Source organism: Mastigoproctus giganteus, chromosome 10 (assembly GCF_048544385.1).
Source record: "Mastigoproctus giganteus isolate SK-2022 chromosome 10, ASM4854438v1, whole genome shotgun sequence".
NCBI classification, from domain to species: Eukaryota; Metazoa; Arthropoda; class Arachnida; order Uropygi; family Thelyphonidae; genus Mastigoproctus; species Mastigoproctus giganteus.
Genome location: NC_143584.1, coordinates 177730853 through 177752816, shown reverse-complemented (window position 1 = coordinate 177752816; position 21964 = coordinate 177730853). Strand labels below are relative to the sequence as shown.

The 21964-nt window shown below is 35.4% G+C and overlaps 1 protein-coding gene across 1 annotated transcript; it reads right to left on the bottom strand.

Annotated features, from left to right (window-relative positions):
* Positions 1 to 2053: 2053 nt before the first annotated feature.
* On the bottom strand, positions 2054 to 19038 carry LOC150079571 (putative sodium-dependent multivitamin transporter). Its single transcript, XM_090383122.1, has 9 exons — positions 18700 to 19038; positions 18510 to 18575; positions 16962 to 17081; positions 15847 to 16001; positions 14338 to 14478; positions 12471 to 12606; positions 9970 to 10177; positions 4617 to 4705; positions 2054 to 2161 (listed from the first exon to the last, which is right to left on the bottom strand). Exons 1-9 carry the CDS (start codon positions 19036 to 19038, stop codon positions 2054 to 2056), a joined length of 1362 nt encoding a protein of 453 aa, XP_090239248.1.
* Between the last annotated feature and the right edge of the window lie 2926 nt (positions 19039 to 21964).

The window sequence follows — 21964 nt, the reverse complement described above, 5'->3', positions numbered from 1 at the left end:
TGCCATCTACTGGATCCCAAGCATTTTTTCGTTTGGTGAATGTAAGCTTCAAGATATCCTCTATCACCTGGAAGTGGTTTCAGGTAGTATCATTTACCATTCACACAATAACGTTTTAGTTTGATAAGAGAAGTTTGTGAACACCTCATATTTTAATGTAATTATTGCTTTCATTAGTTATAGAATTTTTTTAATATTGATTATAAACATGGAACATAAAGGAGTGCATTGTCATTTGATAAATTTTGTTATTGTCCAATATATCAAATTGTAATTATAATTTGATTTTTGGACTATAAGCTAAACAGGAATCATTATTGAAGTACAGAAATGGTAATCGCTGTTAGAACGTATGTTAAATGGGAACCATTGTTGGATTGTAAATTGAATCCAATAGGAATCATTGTTGGACACGTTAAATAGGAACCATTGTTGGACTGTAAGTTCAAAAGGAATCATTGTTAGACTGTATGTTAAATAGGAATCATTGTTGGGCAGTATGTTAAATGGGAACTATTGTTGGATTGTAAGTTCAATAGGAATAATTGTCGGACTATATGTTAAATAGTAACTATTGTTGGATTGTAAGTCGGCAATTTGTTAATGAAAATAATATTTTAAAGTTTAAACATTGCGCATATCAATTACAAGCGAAATACGATCACAGTATTTAAATAATTGCCTGTTTTGTTAAGAAAATTTCATAGCGTTTTCCTTTTTATTTTTTTCACCAAAATCCTATAATATCGATGCAATTCAAACATTATGACTGCCTCTGTGTCCATTAATGGACTCATCCCATAGCATCAATGAGTGAAGTCACCAATCGGTCAGGAGTGGAATACTTAGGAGGGAAAGTTAACCCTCATGGAAAAAATGGAGCGAACCATAGAATACGAAAACTATCCTCCAATTGAGCACTCTAGGCGCTTATCATGTTCTATTCAATGAAACTAATTATGACATATCACATAAAGAAACTGCGAACAGACACACAGCAACAGGAATGCCCATCGTCCTTTATCTTACATTCGCTCTCAGATGAACCTATGAGTTCTCTGTCCCCATTTCTTATATAGAAATGCTTATTGCTGCAGGTTCACCTGAAATGGTGAGAAGACTCAGATCTGGTGATATTTTGATCTAAACTGGAGTCGTAAACATTCTGAGACTCTGCTAAAAATATCAATATTTGGTTGAATAGCTGTACAGGTTACCACATATGCAACTTTAAATATCTCCAAAGGGGTAATTGCAGAATGGGACTTGATGAATGTCACAGAAGATGAACTAGTTCAGGAACTGAAAGGCCATAATGTTATACCAGCCAAACGAATCAAAATAAGGAAAGATGGTGAGTATAATCTCACACGCTACATCTCCGATCAGTTGCTATAAGTGTCAGTAATAACACTCTATACTATCCAAACTACAAATGCCAACATCCGGTCAACTCTAAATTTTGTGAACTCTGGAACCTAGACAAAAAAAAATTCAAAGTGTAGGGTTCAGCGCGAATTACCTGCCAAAAGACAAAAAGCAAATTATGCAATAAGCCACAGACCCAAACATATCAGTAAACGGCAGCAACCCAAAAATATCAGTAAACGGCAACACAAGCTGAAGTCTCAGTTCCCCATCTATATCCTTTTCAGACTGGGTTCGACCTGTGCTTGCATCATCCTCAGAACAGTCCTCTAAGGAACAGAAAATAATAGACAGAGCTAATAATACTCCAGTTACAGTTTCATCAACTGGTGAAACTGTAGCTGGAGTATTATTAGCTCTGTCAACTGGATTTTACACACCAACCATAAAACTTAAAACGTCTGCCCCAGCTAAGAAGGGAAGCAATAATATATCAATGAACATGGATATCGATAACAATGCTGACTCAGATGAACCGGTCCTAGATCTTCATGAAGATGTCATGGACACTGGATGCCCAACCAATCTTTCCAAGAAAGGAGAAAATGAAGCTGGATCGTGATAAAAACTCTGGGCTTAAAAATCGGACAGAAACATCTATACTAGAACCAAATACTATACCACATCATGCAATGGAACTGTACAGACTTTCGTAGCAGCATTGACTACATCTACGACGAGCTGATCTATTATTATCCTGTGGGCATCTACTTACAATAGACATATTTAATACCTGAAGAATATCCCCCAGTTAAAAATTATACTTTCTTTCAGCAAGACAGGTCTGTTACAAATAGTGCTCATGCAGAGGTAGTCATACTGTTGGATTCAAGCTTCCTTTGTAAACGCGTTTTTCTTCAAACCTCATTAGAAGCCACTGCGACGCGTATAGTAATTGGTATTGCCTTGACGCTTGTTTTGATCTACATTCCAGCCAATCATCCATGTACGATTCAGGAACTGGAAGATATTGTTTTGAAATTCCATCTCTTTCCTGTTTATTGGGAGACTTTAAGGGATTGGAGTTCTTCATCCACAATGGGACTCACTCGTCTCAGACGATCGAGGACATTGAAATGCTACTGCATAGACAATTTAGCACTATTGAATACTTGCTCACCCAATTACATCCATTTACCTAGAGAACCAACAGGACCCTTGAAACCATTATCTCATCTTTTTTCTAGCTTAAAGTTTCTATAAGCCAGAGAATTCAGAGCTTTTGTTGATTTTCCTGGTGGAGAGATCATAGATAGCAATCCGCAATAGATCTCTCAATCTGTTCTCCGTTCCCCTTCCCAAGTATTGAGTGAACAGCAATTGGCAATGCCCTCAAGAGCGATCACTGTCCAGTAATATGTAGAATTCAAATCTCCCACCCCATAACAACAGAAATCTGAGCAAAATGGAAATTTATCAAATCAAATTGGGAAAAAATATACCAACCAGATCTCTTTTGATGATCATTTCATCGAGCCTGCCATATCGATTCAGTCCCTAAGCACAATACAACTCAAATAGGAACAGCTGCAACAACTGCCATTGCGCAGTCTCAAATAAGAAGACCGAGACATATCAATCCACTGGTGGAACGAAGAGTGAACAAAGCGAAAAAAGAAGCAAGGTAGCATGGAAAAGATTATTCTGTTACTCATAACTATAGGCCGATTTCCCTTAACAGCTACTTGAGTAAAACCATAGAAAAAATAATACACCTAAATCCTTAAATGTATCAGTATTTGCAATTAAAGAGTTTCCAATATAATAATCAGTAAAGACGGAGGATCTAACTGCAGGATTCGAGCGAAAGTGACATAATTTACATTTTAATGGGTTAAGGAAGAAGTTATTTTTAATTGAGCCAGAGTGAGAGGTCATCAAGACAGAATTGAAGTTCATCAAGTAGCTGTTAAGGGAAATCGGTCTATTGACCGATTTCCCTTAAAGAGATTTGGAGCTAGAGAAGAACTACTCTTTCTTGAAGAAAAAAGCAGGGAGGATATCAGGACCAGGAGTAGTGAAATCGTTAAGCCGAAAAATGGTTGACTGGACATCATCAGTAATGAGAACTTTTCTAACGAGGACAGTTTATTGAGCTATTCGAATCATTATTTAACACAGGAATTCTGGAAGGTCTCGATAGCTGTTTGAGATAGCACCATAACGGTCTGGAATTGAAATTTCGAGAAAGTTCAGCTCCAACTGAGTGAAGTTAATGAGAATATTGAGATTTCGTAACTTTCTTAACATGACGTCTAAGAGAAGAGAAGGAAAGTAGCTAAAGTAGGTTTTGAGTTTTAAATATCTTTGGTGGAGGTAACTTTTGCGACGAATTAAATTCACAACCTTGTTCGACATCCAGTGAGGTACATTTCTACGATTGGTGGTAGAGAATTTGATAGGAACGAACTCAGAAATTGCAAAATGGATGATTAAGTACAGATAATCAATATAACGATCAATCAATTTTTCATTTTGGATGGGAATTCAATGAACATTGCCCAGAAACCGATTTAACAAAGTCCAGTAGCGTGCCTAAAGCTAAAAAAAAATATCAGCTAGAGGAAGGTTCAGAAATAAAAGAAAATAAATCAATGACAATAGGGAAGTGATCTGATCGGATGAAATTATCACTCTTAGAAATTCATGGGTAAAACTAAATCAAGGTAGAAGGAGTTCCGGGTAGGAAAGAGTTAGGGCATTACTAAGCCAAATGCTGGAGAAATGCTTAGCCAGTGAATTTAGTGAGCGATTCGGGTCAAAGGCCTTTGGGACATTAAAATCACTCAGACTGATTGATATTGCTTTTATTCAAAACTTCCTTCAATGCTACTGACAGATTCTTTCTAAAATATATACAAGCAGAAGGAGTTCCGCAAGACTGTTCTCAGTTCCAGTTTATTTGCAATGCGAATAAAAAAACATTACAAGCAGTATTTCAAACACTGTCGATCCCTACCATATCCTGTCATTCCCAGAACATGAACTACATTGCGAGACAACCGCCAATCTCAATAAACAACCTTCAGGTGCCTTCCACGATGTCCGATGGTGGTTTAATTGCATTCAGGTCTCTCTTGAGTTCTGCATGTTGAGTTGATTAATTTTTACTCGGAGAGCTTGACATACCCAACAATTAAAGAGTAGCAAAATGAAAAATTCTGTTTTCTTCAAGAAACTTAACTTACCGTTGTCTCTAATTTTTGCTGTTCTTTTGAGAAAAACCATGGTCTGACGAGAGGACTCAAAAGCATTGGGTCAACATGCTGATTTCCACCTGAAAGGAAACAAATGCGCATTCAGTTAATGAAAATAAAAACCTCGTCTTTCACTCACAATTTTACTTTACTTTTATTTTAGTAAAATTTAAACAAAAAGATTGACATGAAACCATGTAATAATAAGTCCTCATAAAGACGTGTATACCGCTTTCCTTGACCACTTGTAACGCTAGATAGTTGCCTAGTCATTTTCCAAAGGAACAATTTGTTAACTAGGTTGGTGAAAACTCCTCTCGAGGTCAAATGCTCACTGCTTAGGTATGTTCTCAGGGTTAAAATCTCTTCACCTCAGCTAAAGAAACAGCTTCTGACTCCACAGAGCATTCTTCGTGGCTGTGCCTGTAATACCCTGTTCGTCCAGAGAACTTAAATTACTAGAAATTGAGAAAGTCACAGTTGATACAGACTTCTCAACGTTTTTGGGTATTAATATAGCGATATTCGCAAGGTGGTACAGTGCAAAGTTGAGTCAGGAAAATGAAAATTAAAAGAAAAGTCCTCTTTTCAAATCACATGTTGCCAACGGGACTCTTCAAACCATTATCTTATCTGATTTCTTGTCTCATCTGATTTCTAGCCTAAAGTGTCTAGAAGCGAGAGAATTCAGAGATTTTGTCGATTTTCCTGCTGGAGAGAGCACAGGTAGCAATCCGCATAAAATAAAGCTATAGATGAAATATCAAATTCTTTAGATCATCTTTCAAAGCGTTCAGAGTATTTCGTAAAAACATTACACACGTTTTAAGGATTTATATTCGTGTCGTTTAATTACTACTACTACTCCAAGGACATACATATTCAGTGATTAGTCTTCCTCATCAAATATTCCTCTTCTACGCTCCTTGGGAGACTTTAATATGCTACTCCCTAGGAATTAAGAAGCTGGAAATGAACTTAAACTCCAGAATATAGAGGCTTGAACTGTGAGGACACAACTACTGACCTTAGACACCGTGACCCTTTGATTTTGTCTTTCATAATATCTCAGGATTCTCACCACCTTTTAAGAAATTCAGGTTTTCATTTGATCATGATTTCCGGGAGTTGAAATCTGTCTTTGACGAGAGACAACCATCGTACTGAAAGTGGATTAAAAAACAAAAATACGGAAAACTTGAGATCTTATAGGCGAAACAGCATCATTTATCAGATAAAAAAAAAAACAGATTCACATTAAATCTGTTAAATCTCTGGCGAACGAGCCTCTCTTATCAAGAATTACCAAAAAGTAACACGGAGATATCTGAGGATATTTTGAACATCTGGGCAAAGTTTATCTTTAATGTCGGCCCTTGTATCCATTACCTTCTAGTTGCAGGTTTTGCTCAAAGTAACTCTTATCCTCTCGTGGTTATCTCGAAAGATAACTCTTCAAAGAGTAATCAACAAACTCCCAAGCCAAGCTACCGTTGTGTTTCATGGGCTTCATTATTTGTTCTCAAGATCTTTAGCACAGATACAGTCTAAACATCCTTTTAGACATGTTCAACAAAATATTTCATATTGCTGTCTTTCTGCCATATCTCAATTGGATGAAATCTATTAAAATTCTTCAAAATTCCATCCTCAACCAAAGAACGGGACGCTGTTTCATCTTTAGACCAAACAACGTTCACTCTATGTTGCTAGAGAAATCAATCAGTGCAAACCTAGTACATAAACTATTTAAAGTGAAAGGTTTGATCACGAAGTTCAGTGTATGCTTAAAAAATATTGCATTCACTGATAAATGTATTCACATTAATATTATTCAACATAACCTATTCCTTCTGCAACCAAGCACTCGTTCCATTGCATCTGCCACTGACAAAAACATTTTTTGAAGTGTTCTTTTGTGGATGCTTTTAGGTGGTTTGTCGTGTTTGACGTCTTGAAAGACTCAAATCGTTTTCCTTTAATTTCCTGTTTTAATTTTGAGAAAAGTGAAACGTCTCATGGTGTCATATCTAGGGAATAGGTTGGAGGCCTGCCGGATTTCATTCTGAAATACCTCCAGGATTTCACCCATTTTTATAAAACTCCTCCCCACCACCACCACCAAACGGACTAATTGCGCATTTCTTCATGCTTTCTACCTAAAATCATTTCTATTGAAAGTGGTAAACGAAGCTAAAGGCATAGCTACGTGTTCATCTTACCTGTTAGAATGCTGATGAAGTAACCAATCACCATGGTCAGAAAGCAGCCTAGCGTTGAATACCACATGAAGGATATCCGATAAAGTGGAAAGATATCACTGCGAAATAAGAAATTAATTTGAAATGTATCATTTATAATTAATTTAGCATGTAGGATAAAAGTTAATCATCTAAATAAATTTAAAAGCTTTTAATCCTCACAGGGTTTGATTATCGATCCACCCGATTATATCATAGTGTGAGTTTGACATCAGCAAACATGCTTCTTCCTTAAGTTACAGAAAAGTTTTCCAGCAGGGCCAAAGTACTGTAAGCTGGTGAAAATCAATGTTATCATGGTTGAGTTTAAGGTTGGTTCTCTTACCAAATATGAAATTAAAGAGCAGAAATCAAAATTTTAAATTTTAAACTTTAAATTAAATTTGAAAGTTGCTTCACTGTTAATTTCTCTCAATACTTTACAGTTTTATGTGTAATATTTTTAGTTGATTTTTCTTGGTTTTTCTCTTAGGAATAAGGGAGAAAAATCTCAGAAAATAGACAAACCCATCGCAGAATGTCCACAGATTTACAAACACTACAATTGACATCTCCTGGACTTTATCTTAACGAAAACTCTTAACAACTCAACCTGATAAAATAGTTCTAGAAATTTGCTATAAAAGACAACTGAATAATCAAAATACAATTATAGAATTACGGTAATACAATACATACTGTGTCCTGGTGTCTAAGATGGCATGGGGTGAATTTGCTTCAGTGGTTTGTGTCTGGTTCACCATCGGTGGGTCAGCCAGTTTATTAGATATAACTCTGTAAGACAGTAACGTATCATTGGCCACAGATGGACATCCTTGTACAGAAACTGAAAGCCTTGTGATCGGCACATGAGCCGAATTCGATCCAAATGCAATCCAGGATATCAAGCCTATTCCAATTAACGTCCCGGATACAGCTCCCTAAGAGAAGATGCATAAATTTGGCGTGAATATGTAATGTACAGTATTGCATACAAAATATTCAGAGAACCCTCGCTTACCCCTTTAAAAAAGGAGTGCAAGAACATTTAAAACTCTCTCAGAAGTAATTGGAAGAAGTCTAGTTTTAAAATACTCTACCGGAATCTGAATGTTTAAGAACTTAAGATTAATGATAGATGGAAAATAAGCAGAGATTTATTCAAATCGCTGCTTATTTTCCAGTGGGCAAAATGAGAAAAATTCCAAACATTATTTGAAGGTCACAGAGAAGGACAGTAAGATTGGTAAATTCATATAAGATAGGTGGTTTAATACACTGTTATAAACTAATATTAATGATTGGTTAGGATGCTTTATTGTAGTAATTAATGGTTAGTTCCACTCACTGATCCTTTGGAGAATAGTGAACGAACATATACAATGTATTAAATGAGCAGGGCTAAAAATAAATTACTTACTTTTCTGTTGGTTCGGACAGTGAGAAGTCCTAACATAAAGAGACCCAATATAGGTCCAGAAAGGATACTGACAAAAGTGAAGCAGGCTTGAATGAGACCCTCAAATTTGGCAACCACTAATGTCATCAACATACACGTACACCCATACAAGAAAGCTGATGATATTGAAGTGAGCATGTAAGAACAGGAGATAATGTTTTTGTATCCCATAAACACCGTAAATAAATATTTTATTTGAGTGTACATACAACTGAATATACAAGTAAATGTGCCTATTTTTGGCAACATAAAAACTTCATCACAAAATTGTCTACAAATAACACAGTACGATACCAGGTATCCGAATAACAATTACTCCATTTTTTTCGGATAAATGGTATTCGGATAAACGGTATTAGGTATTTATATGATATAAAAACATAATGACTGTAAGCTACTCTATTTTAGAATCGATTATCTGAAATATCATCGGTCCCAATTGTCAGGATTACCGGAATTCTATGAAACGTTTTGAAATATTTAGTACGTTAGAATATTTTTAACGAAAATATTCCATATATTTTAAACAAATTATATTTGTTTGTTTCAGCAAGGAAAGGGTATTTAAAAAATAAGTCGATGACAAGAGACTTAAAACTGAAATTGCAACTTTCTTCATCAAACCGAACGATTCTGGCATACTTTGCCCAACTTTCGAAATCTTACTGCTTCATGATTCGCCAGATAGTGTTTCCCTTTCAAATTCCTCTTCCTTAAATTGATCAATATTTATTTCCGTATAGAACTACATTGAAGCTTCGGGAGTTCTATTGCCAAATGTTTACTGAACTACAATATTTGTTACTTAAATTATGTAATTCGAATTTGTAATTCTTCTTCAGAAAATGTTAAAAGAATTCTCGTTTGGATTTATTCAAAATCATAACCTCTTAAGAGAATTATATTCGATACTCCAATCTCTAACTTTCACTGTAAACTGATTCCCAATATTCTTACACAAAAGACGTCGTGGTCAGTACAGTTGGTAGAATCATCGTCCACCCCCACATCGGGTGGAAATGACCTGAGTTCGAATCCCGTTGGTGACATGAGGAATTTTTATGGGCCTTTTCACAAATTGGCTGAGTTATTCGGTCTCAGGCGAGAGTATTATGGTTTTTTCTTCCCGAAAACTAGGGTTTTTCATCCAGTAAACAGAAAATCGACTTCAAAACATACGCAATTTACAGACAACATACACGGATCAAGGCCTTAGTTGCTGATGCTCCTAAACACCCTACTACAACAACCAAGCTCTGAGAACTGATTATATTAGAGAAAAAAAAATATAAATCGCTTCTTTATAAATCTGTTTAAAATTAAACAAGCCAAATGAAATATTTCAAATTGTGGACAGTAAAACATAAATTATTCTAAGTTAAATCCCTAAAGAGGTACTTTAAAATTTGCAAGTTAAACCGATTAACACTTAAATAAATCATATATAATTCTATAAACAGTTCCTCTATTTTTAAAATTATTATATGTAATATGGTTTAATTTTATATAGTAGAAGGCAAAAGAAACCAGACAGTTTATAGAATTATATTCAGATTTTTATGACGGAGATTATTTAGAAAGTAATCCGACTAGCCATAAAGATCTAAATTAGAGCATAGATCACATAATAGGCGTTGATACTAACTTAATAGCTTTGCAAATATGGAAGCCTTTTTATGTGACAAGCGACGACCATGGCAATATGGATTAATAAAGTCTTCCATTGTCACTGCTGTCAAGGAGTTGATGACCGAAGATATGGTGCTAAGAGCAGCACTGAGAATGCCAGAGATGCAGAGGCCTGGAAGTCCAGGAATTGTGGAGAGAGTTTTGACAATAAAATATGGAACGAGCTGCAAGAAAAATAATAACAGTATTGTATACGATTATGGCAATATTATGGGAATAAAAATGATTGGTTTATTGTAAACGCACACAACTGAAATATATTTTCAAATAAAAGCGAACGAAGCAACCAAGAACTCAATCAATAATATTTATATAATCCTTATTGTATGCTGTTTTGGTTATAGAATTATTATTGGACATAATTCGCATATTATTATATTCAAATAATTGAATATAACATTGCCAGTATTTATGCTTCAAATTCAACTTAATCAACTTAATCTCGACACTTTTATCTGCATTTCTGGGCTCAGCTTGTTCTTGAGCTTCTGTCAACAAATGGTATGGGAAGAATCTTGGGTTGTTTTCCTATTCGCATCTTGCTATGACCTAGAGCGGGACGCAGTTCCTTTAGTTGCTGAAATTGGGGTCCTCCAATGAGCTATCTGCTGGTTAAGGTAGACGGTTCTCTTTCTTATAACTTCTACACTAATACCGGAGTCCTCCACGGTTCAGTTCTTTTTTTTTCACTCTTTCTCTCTTGTATAATAATGACTTTCTTCCACTGAGTGTAAATCGTATCCATAGTTTTCCTGATGATAGCTTCAACTTCTCGAATGTCCACCACCAATTCCTTAAACGCTGCACGCCAGTATTTACTACAAAAAAAGTAGGAAATTAATTTTTTGTAGTAAATTTCTAGTAACTGGAACTGTGCCTTGAGGTTGACTGAATCAGAGGATGCTTAGGCTATGATGCGCCAATGAGCAGTGGATCAGTAGTGATTGAGATAGAAGTAGATGTTCAGTATAGACTGATAGTATTATTTTCTCAAGATGCTTTAAGAAGTTCGATGCTTTTGCCACTGGTGTGAAGTCTAAAGTTCAGTGGGTGCTGCCTGGTAGTTTGTATTGGCTAAACGCTCTATGTATTCCATTCTGGTGAAAATAATTTTGTTGGATAATTTTGTTGTAAATGATCAGCAGAGGATTAGATGGTATAGGATCCTCTACAGACGGTAGTATACTTTTTTTCTGGCCTCAGTTATTTGTTCCTTTGTGATTGAGACGTTTTGTTTATTCGTTAGTACATCTTGTTGATCTGGAAAAGGTGGGAAAGGAAGGGGAATGTAGTAGTTTTCTCTTTGAATGTTGCAATGTTGTCTGTTGCATTTTTGGGATGGGCTGAAGGAGATTTCCTTCTTAAATGCGACCTCGAGATAGCGCTTGATGTCCTCGACTTTTCTCTGTTGAATATCGCTGTTGCTTTTGAGAAGTTTATCCGATCCGCTGGGTCATTTTCTACCTTCCATACTTCACGTACGTTGTGTTTGTGTTTGAATAGGGGTGTTAGGTTGTTTGCCCACAAAGTATTTGTTCTTGTCGCGAATGGTTATCGGTCTTCGACGTAGCTGCGACAGTGATAAAGTTTATTCAGCACGTTAGTACGTAAACTGCAAGGTCAAGTTCACAGTTCGTTAAGGAATGCCATGGATATAATGAAACAGTTAACATACATTTCTCAATGTTCAGTACTGTTGGGCTTGAAATAACCAGTCTTTTGGTTTTTTTAGCTTATGGATGTTAGATTTCATTGTCATTGAGAAGTCATTAGAAGATAGTCCGGGAGAATGAAAGCTCAAAAGCCCGGAGGATATTACAATCACCTGAGGCGAATTTGCGATCCAAACAGATTCTTGTTGGTCCACAGATGGCCATTGATAGGTCGCGTATAGCCAATTTTTCGGACTCTTATTTACTGAAGATGAGGTGTAAGATTGAAATTTCGCCATTCGACTTTTACTGACGCATGGTGTAGGAGTTTAAGCACCACTTGGTAATGTAGGAGAGACTGTGACACCACCACCATGTAGTTGATGTCAAAGTCCTGACATTTCATCTAATTTTCGTTCTCTCCTCCGAGGAGATCGTGTGATGTTAACCTTTAGCAACAGCATTCAATGTGCTGACTTGTTTGCCAAGTTTTGTTTTTTGTTCTGTTTTTTATTTTCTTTTTCAATAAACACTACAAGTCCTTCCCTTGTTGTTATAATCGCATTTTGATTTCAACTTGGAAAGTTGAATGCCTCAAACAGGACACTTCACGCGCAGTAATTATATTGTTCTACCATTTTTTTGTAACTATAAATTATTCGGTATTTTAATGTTAATACTTTTGAAAGAAAAAAATTATTAATATCGAATGATATAGCAGTTACAATACAATATCGTGGACAGTGCTTTTATTTGGTAACTTGAAATAATACTAAAATGTTTAAATACTAAAAATGTTTCTCACCTGATCGTAAGAAGTGATTATGTTACCCTTGAAAGCAACAGGATCGCACTGGCTGAAATATGCAAATATGATGAGGCCGATAAGACAATTTGCCAAGTGGTAGAGCACAGCCATCGGCATCCCAATAAAAACAGCTCTAGAAGTATTATATGATAATTATTGGTTAAATAAGAGTAGAATTCCAAATTACAATAAAAATGGGCCACATATTACTTATTCTAGTCATGCAAAACGGTCATATGTATTAGCTATGCAGAGAACCTCAAAATACTTACCCATCATCGGTCCATCACATGACAGTTCCTCTGTCAATCATGCTGTCTGTCAAAGGTTTACTCACCTGTTGGCTTTTCGCAATTTGAACTTGTAATGAATTCCACCAAAGAGGAATAAATCGTCTTCTCTCTTAAATCTCAATTATGCTAGTAGAATAGTTTCATCTAGGAGCACTGATTTTAATTGTCATCCACCAAGTGATCAGAGCCTCGTCTTTAATGAAAGTTGCGATTCCATCATGATGGATGCAGTTAGAAGCTGGATCAACTGCAAATGTTGGAGGATGAAGCAGCAATTTCTCTGTCTGGATCATCTTTTTCTGTGCTTGTACATGTAGGACGAAACTTTTTTGGGAGTGATGTATTCATATTCGTTAGTTTTCATGTACTGAACTTGAGATCTCGATCTCACTTTAAATTTATCTTTGAAAATTATGAAATTTTTTTAAATTTATCCATCTTAGGAGTAAAATACGTTTGGGGCTCTTTTTATTTGTTTAACTAGTTTTTATGGATTTCGACATTAATATATTTACATTTTATAAAGTTTAATTAATTTATTTATAGTTTTCTAGTAACGGGATTTCTAAAATGCACTGGATAGCCACTTCCATCCAGTGCATTTTCGAAATCACAATAACGCAAGGACATTATAAAAATTCTCAACAGTCTTGATGCAAGAAGTCTCGAGGTCCTGATGCCATGTCTCCATTTTTTCTCAAAAGCAAGTCTTTCGCACTCTCTTATTCCATTTCTAATTTTCTTTCTCAGAAAGAAAAAAATACCAATGGAGAAGGAAAAATACACTGCTTCATATCCAGCGAGTTTCAAAAAAATGTGATAATTATTGCCCCATTGCGCTTAATTCAGCTAATTCCAAAGTAATGGAGAAATCCACAACTAACGTTTTCATGAAATGCAGTCTCATTCAGTAAGAGAATCACGCAATATAAAGCGGGTGGGCAGATATGTATGAACCCTGTATGTGTGCCATAGTGGAAGTAATGTCACACGTTATCTGAAAGTTATTTCCGATCAGATGATCCCTTCATGGCTGCAGTATATCCATCCGCGAATGAGTTCCTTCAACAGGTTAAGGTGGCATATATCAAAGCCAGAATTGTACAGAACTGGTTACAGGAACATGAGAGTGAATTTAGTTGACTGCAGTGGCCTTCCTCACCACCAGATCTCCGTCCGGTTGAGAACCTGTGGATGAGTTGGAACGAACTTTGGGAGTAGAGATTCGCAGCCATCCAAAATGGAAAAACTGTGGGAGCAATTGAGTTAACATGTATACGCTTTTGATTACAAATAGATACTTTGTAAGTACTGTCTGATGTAGTGTTCCATGAGCGCTTTGCACTTATGAGAACTACAGGACCAAAAGATCTTGTCCATTTTGAGCTGATAGATCTAGCTGAACTGCCAGCTGATAGATCTAGCAGATTCATTTTTCTCAAAAAGTGCATCCGCTTATAAAAGAATTAATGAATCAATTAACATAATTATCTGTCAGACAGTATTAGTCTAAGTAGCACTTGGAATTTGAAGAGGTTCAATATTAGCACGTTCTGCAATATCACACTTACGTTCTCGACTTCTTAAGATCATTTACTGTCAGAAGACGTTGGATTTGCACTTGACTCGCCCCGTATGTGGCAAGACTAAGAGTAGTCCCAGCAAAAAGTACATTCCAGATGTTGTACCTTTCTGTAAAACTGAAGGACCATCTGGAAAAAAAAAAAGCAGTAAATTGCATTTTCTGTTAAGAGAGACAACTACATTAAAGAAAATGGTTATTTAAAAATCCCATTCTTTTGAATATATTTATAAAGAACATACTTCACCCTTTAAAACTTATGTTATCTTTCGTGGAACACTTTCAACCACTTCACGACAAAAACCAGCTAATCTGCAATGCAAACAGCCATATCTCCTTCAATGGAATCGCTAACGCAACATTCGAAGTTGTCAGTACTGATCTCATCCCCTGAATGATGTTAATAAATAAATCACCTCCTACTACCATACCAAGCACATTATACTCAATTCCTTTCGTGGTCCACCAACGCAAGGACATTACAAAAATCCTCAACAGTCTTGATGCAAGAAGTCTCAAGGTCCTGATGGCATTTCTCCACTTTTTCTCAAAAGCAAGTCTTTCGCACTCTCTTATTCCATTTCTATTTTTTCTTTCTGAAGATGAAAAAAATACCAATGGAGAAGAAAAAGTACACTGCCTCATATCCAGCGAGTTCCAAAAAAAGGTGAAATTATTGCCCCATCACTTACTTCAGCGAATTCCAAAGTAATGGAGAAATCCACAAACTCTTGCATCATTTCGAAACCATTAATCTGATCAGCTTGTCCCCAACGTGTTCTAAGGAACTTAGATCGAACAATTGGGAATGACAGACCAATACTATAACATTTTGACTCAGACCAGGTAGGTGAATGCCTTGCATTATGGGACAGAACACTGCAAATACAAATTACAAATCCGAAGATATTTCTGTACAAGTTTTGTAGGAATGTCATCGGGATGGTGCGTGAATTGTCTTTAGGATTCGCCGAACCATTTTTCTAAGTTATCTGAGACTACCGGTTTAACTGTTATATTGTCCTCTGCTAACATGGTATTCGACAATTATATTTCTTTGGAAAAACTCCTTAAATTTTCTTATCCCTACTCGTACTAGTTGCTGTTGATAATTTTTGGTGTTTCTTCAACAATTCTGTACCTTATGTGCTTATACTAGGCATCCGTAATAAAATTAGATCTCTTTCTTTCTTTCCAACCTTTAAAACAGAGTATTCTTCAATAATTATCGCATTTGTTTGATTTCGAAATAATTAGGAAAATTATTGAGACACCAATTGAAAGCAGTGAAAACTGGCCTATTAAACTGTAAACACCATTTTAGCTTGGCACGGAAGGAGCATACATGCAGGAAATTTTGAAAAACCTACTGAGGGTTATTGTACATGCACTTCCCGTCGTATGCTGATCAAATCTTCGCATTCATAGCCTGAATAGTAGGTAGAGATTGATATAACAGCGCACTAGAATACACAATATCTTATTACTTTATTCTTACCCGGGATATTGAAGTCTGTCGCCTTCATAAGATATTCTGAAGACATTTTTGATTCCTCCAACATCCACAGTGCCTTTCACAATAATCACGAAAACAGACACAAACATAAGGACTGCTTGGAATACATCAGTCCATATAACAGCTTTGATACCACCCTTAAAAAAATAATAGTAATAATTAAACCATTAAATGAATCGAAAATTTCCATATATTTTTATACATTTATAACCTTTATGACCTTTATATAACATTTATGACCTTTATATAACCTTTATGACCTTTATATAACCTTTATGGCCTTTAAATAACATTTATGACATTTATATAACCTTTATGACCTTTATATATAACTTTATAATATATATAATAATATACAACATATAGAACATCGTAAAAATGTTATTTATTCATACTCTAAACAAGGTTATAAGTTAAATTAATAATATATTAATTTAACTTATTAGTTAAATTAATATATTATTAATTTAACTAATAAGTAAATTTATTCATTATTTTAAATGATATAATGAATAATATATTGTAATAAAATGATATATTCATATTCTTAACAAGATTTATTAATTAAATTTATAAAATAATTAATTTAGTTAATATGTTTTTCAGTTAAAATCAAATAATATAATTAATAATATAATATTCATATTGTGAATAAGATTTATTAATTTTAATTAGAGTTTATATTTGATTTATTTATTGATTTATGCTAAATTCGGATTTTCAATGTGCATTTGAATATCAATATTTACCGAATTTTCCTTAAAGTTATAAATTAAATATTTTGGACATTATATATTTTATTGAAGGGTAGACTATTGTGATTTAAGCTTATTGTTGTTAAAATCAGTAGAAACGCAGTTCGTGAATATCGAAATTATACGCTTGTACATAACGTCCTTAGCTCAGATGGAAATGTGGAGATCAAGCTCTGTTAGAGTTCTAGGAAATTTCAAAATAAATGTTACACATGTCCTTCGTATGGTTGGAAGATTGAGGTCACTTTTCAGACCTAATAATACAAATAAATACACTGTTGTATACTTTACATGATTTTTGTTGTTGTTAATGCGAAGCTTCTTGGTCGTAATGGTACTTACAGTTGTACAATAGAACGTGCACACCCCTCCGACCGTAGCCACGGAAATCCAGTTTGGCAATCCAGTAGCCGCACTTAGAGCCAGCGAAGGAGCATAAAGGGTCACACCCAAGGAAAGTATCTAAAAATGAAATAAGAGAGATTGGAGTTAGGTTTAAGGATGTGTATTAATAAATGAATACGGATTACATGAATGAGCTTTTTGATAATCAAAAGTTCCGGCCAGCGAATCATCAACTTCTATATTGTTGATGAATCCAGGGCCTGAATATTTGAAAATGATGGAATGTAATTTATAGATTGTTTTCACATCACTTACAACGATAGACAAAGATTTCCAGTAAATGACCCACACGGATGATAAATCGTTGAGTTCTTTAATATAGCCAGTTAGCCTTTTCAGGTTCTGCTCCAGCAAAACCAACTAACCAAGAATACTTAATAATTCCAAGATGTAGTTGTAATTTTAATCCCTTATTAAAAAAAAAAAGATTATACAAGATGGCTTGGTTTCCTTAGTGAATTTAAACTTTTTTCTAACCAGGACAAGTCGATGAGAGAGTCCACTTCCGGTTTGGCATAACAGGTTAGGGATTTCATGATTATGATGCAACCTGTTTGGTAGTCAAACTATTGAAGTGGTAAAATGAGGTCCCTGCAGCTAAATGTTCCAGCGTCACCTTGGAGATTTCAAAATTAATTAACGAAATAATTAATATGAAATGAATTCCAAAGTGGTCTTCTTTGAAGTACTTGAATGAAAATGCTAACATTGTTTCATATTTTTGATCAAATTAAAAGAAAACTTGTAGAACATTGCTAGAGGTTCAATCTGCTTAATTATTTGGTAGTGACCCAGAATAAGTTAGCTGTCCTGATTATTTGTAGAACGATATTCGAGTCACACAACGATAATTAATAATACTTTTAAACTTTGTCGTGTTTGTTGAAAACGAAGAAAATGAAAGTAACTGTGCTATCCTACAAAAGAAATATATTCAAAGGGTTTTGCTGTTGAATAATTCTTGTAAATAGTCATGTTTATTAAATGTGCAAGTGGGGACAACAAGTTTGTTTTCGGAAGAATCATAATTCTGTCTAGCACTGAATTTCATTAACATATAGTTAATCGGTTCTTATCCTACTTTTTATGAATTAGGTCGTGTACCCAAGAGACAGGCTTTGCCCTACACAAGCAGGTTCTATGGGTGGCTGCTGACTATAAGTTAAGCGTTTTTCATAACAGGAAAATTAATATCACTTAATGAAATGGAAAAACTTGGATTCTTCAATCTGTGTGAAATCAATGGTGATTGATAAATCCTCTGAAAAATGCTGGTACAGTTAGTAATGAGAAATGCAAAGAAAACTGTCTTAAAATCTTCTCAGACAATAAGAAAACTTTAAAGTATCTTATACGATTCTGTCCCAATAAATACATTTAAAATTTAAATAAAATGTCATTAATTTTATTACAAAATCAGATTTATGTTATACGTCAATGTGAGACATAAGATCAGTAATTAACAACACAATTATAACCACTTACAATCTGAATCAGAAATGCCGTCGAAGCCACGGTCCGTGTGACTTTTCCAAACCGTTTTTCCAGGTACTGTGGATAATAAACAACCGATATTAATAAATAAATTTAAATAAATGCACGCAATTACAAAACAAAGTTGAAATAGAGCTAGATGAAATAAAGAAGACCGGAAGTCGATGTCCAAAGCGCTCACCTCATAAATACTGCATCCTTGAAGATCAAAAATTACAGGTAATATGAAGTAACAGGTCAGAATTGCTCCGAGGACTCCCCCAATGTTCATAAACACTTGGTGTGTGCCAAACACATAAATTTCCGCTGGAATTCCAATAACAACGATGGCCGACGTGAAACCTGCCATCAGCGAGAAGGCCACGGGCATAATGGGCATCTCTTTCCCACCTAACATAAATTCATCTGCAGTTTTCTGTTTGTTGCCTCTTTTCCAGAAATATAAACCAATAGAAGCCGATATCAAATAGGTGAAGCCAATGACACAATAATCCAACTCTCCAAGGACTTCAGTGGCCATCCTGAACGTGGTTCTATGAAGGAAGAGAAAGAATATTATATATATGGGTTCAAAGTTAAATTTAATATTCTAAGAGATTAATATACAAATAAAACGGTATAGACCAGCAGAAAGTATTTAAGATTAGTCACAGGATTAGGAGGAACTCTGAAGTTCACCCTAATAATGTGAGGAAAAAGTTTAATAAACGTACCTGAATTTATATCCAAATGAGTGATGACCCGTTCAAAGTTAAACTGGAGTCCATTGGAATATCCACTTATTCCAACGGTTCTGTCATCATGTTGACTGCAAGGCAACCGTCACATCCCTTTGAATGAAATCAATGATGCAAATCTTCGTCCTTTGAGCATGAATCTGATCGCAGGAAACAACTACGTCATTAGGACTAAAGTCTGTCAAATGAATTCTTTAAGGCGCATCAGAATTTAAATATAATAAGACTGATTGACCGTTTGACCTTGTAGGATTATTTATATATCAAGAATGTCATTGATGTCAGAGAAAAATTAAACGTTGTCTATACGGTGACCTTGATATGAGCGCTTTCATGAGTCTCGGCAAAGTTGAAGTTTTCCAATGTTGGCTGACGCTTTGTTTTCCAGGTTGCACCGGAAACACCATATTTCATGACTGGTTACTATTTTTATTAAAACTTGTTTTGCTCAGCAGAAACATATACCAGGTGTGGCAATAAAGTTCTCGTACGGGTGCGATAAAAAGAACACAAAATGAAGGAGCTCTAAAATGGTTTCATTTTTATTCAAAGTAATCACCACATGATTATTATATCTTTCTGAAAGTTTCTGAAAAGAGTCAGCGAAAGCGTTTAAAGAGATGATGTTGACTTCGCCGGTTACGTTTTTCTTTATGCCCTCAACATCCTGAAATCTCTTTCCTTTTAAGGAAGTTTTCACCTTAGGAAAGAGGAAGAAGTCCACTGGTGCTAAATCGGGAGAGAAGATTGGAAAGTTGATCTATTCAATGCCATGTTTCGTCAGAAATATATTTACAACAAGTGTAGAATGGGCAGAGACATTGCTTATGCAATCAGAACTAGTAGCCTTTAACTCGAAATCGTGGCCTCACCCGGAAATGCTCGTCAATAGTTATTTATTTAATTAAGTAAAGAAAAGTTACATCCACCCCTTGGCAGCAATCAAATGCTAGGCAGTTAAGCAATTAAATCACTAGGGATTGCCAAGCAATTAAATCCGTAGTGAACTAAACCCTGCTTGTTCCTGTACTTCTGTAAATAAAACTTTTTGCGCCTTAATGATGATTTGGAGCATCACCCCATGCTCTGACGCTTCATCTCTGGGTCATATTGAAACACTCAACATTCATCTACGGTGACAATGGAGTCGAGGAAATTAGGATTGTCTTGACAATTCTGGATGAAGTCTTCGCATGATGACACTCTTCGTTGCTTCTGCTCATCCGTGAGGCTGTGCGGCACAAATTTTGCTCCGACCTTCCTTTTCCCTAAATCTTCACGCAGAGTTTGACGAATCGTCTCCTTATTCATATCCAACTCTTCAGCCATCATTCTGAGGGTCAAACGCCGATCTCTTGCCACAATTTCCCGAACTTTTGGAACTCTGTGCTTATTTCGAGATGTTGACCTACGCCCACTGTTTGATCATCGTCATGTCAATCTTTGAACCTCATACCATTAAAACCCGCAGGTACGACTTAATGTTTCATCACTTCAAACGGTTTTTAACATTGATGTTTCTTTATTTTGTTTTAATATTGGTTTTGACTGGAAGATTGAGTCGTGAAACGTCATGGACATCTTACCCTTTGCGCTCCTCGAAATCCCTTTCCTTAAAAATTCCTTCATTAACTGTCTCACTTTCGGATTTTCCTAAACTTCGCACAAAATTTGATACTCTTTTCTGTAATACAAACTATAAGTAGAGCCTTGAAAAGAATTTAAATTTCCAGAATAGTCTCTCCTGGCTTTCCACCTTATGAACAGTGGTTTAATTGACACATAGTAACCCCAAATAAAAACGAAAGGAAAGTAATACAAAATGTCGATTTTTTTCACAAACATAAATGAAACTGATTCAAAAAGCTTCGACAGATGTATGTCATAAAAACATATAAAGGACAACTTCTAGGTATGAACTGCCAGCCTCCTTTTCTGATTTTACAACTTATGTCTATTCAATAAATAGGACAGTCTGCGAGCTATAGAAAATTGAGGTTTAAATAGGTTGTATGACTTCAGGTAAAGGAGGTTCTCGGGACAGAATAACAGGAAAATTAAGACAAAAATACAAGGGAAATGTTACAGCGCCTTCACGTTGCCTTGACAAAAAAAGTGTAGAAAGTTGCTTTCAGGTTCTTACTTTCGAAGATATTTTTTTTCAAATATTTATTGACTTGGTCTTTGTAAACACCCATAGTCTCGTGTCCTTAGAACTTGTTCTCTACTCTTCACGTTAATTTTCATCTGATTCAATGTTTTATTTAATTTTGATCTAAATCCAGAATCTGATCTACTATGGAACTGTGTACCCATATAGGAAGAAGGTTTCACCAAATTAACTTTAATGATCCTTGTCTGTATTAAAAAAAAAATAATCAATGATCCTTCTCTTCCAAATTCAGTCCACTCCTTTACATATAGACGGTTAGTTTCGATGGAATGGCTTATATGAATTGAATGGATGGATTTCCATCAGATGCGCTGCCGCTAGAATAGCTTTCTTCTTGGTTTTTGGGCTTGTTTTTCATAGATGTTGACCTTCCACACCCGACCTCTTGTATTTTGATGTTTTAGACGTATTCTAAAACTAAAGAATAACATCCATCTGGATCCTCCGGCGTGGAGGATCCAGATGGATGTTATTTTGTTCTCGTGGGTAGCACCGTTGGTATAATTACCGTTTTCTCCACACCGGGTGGAAACCAC

Excerpts from the sequence above, each read along its gene's own strand:
- LOC150079571 (XM_090383122.1), bottom strand. The coding sequence starts at position 19,038 with ATGGCCACTGAAGTCCTTGGAGAGTTGGATTATTGTGTCATTGGCTTC. Across the intron at positions 17,082-18,509 it reads CGGCATTTCTGATTCAGATT|ATACTTTCCTTGGGTGTGAC; the intron begins GTAAGTGGTTAT and ends TTTCATTTTTAG. Across the intron at positions 2,162-4,616 it reads AGCAAAAATTAGAGACAACG|GTATTAAATATGTCTATTGT; the intron begins GTAAGTTAAGTT and ends GATATTCTTCAG.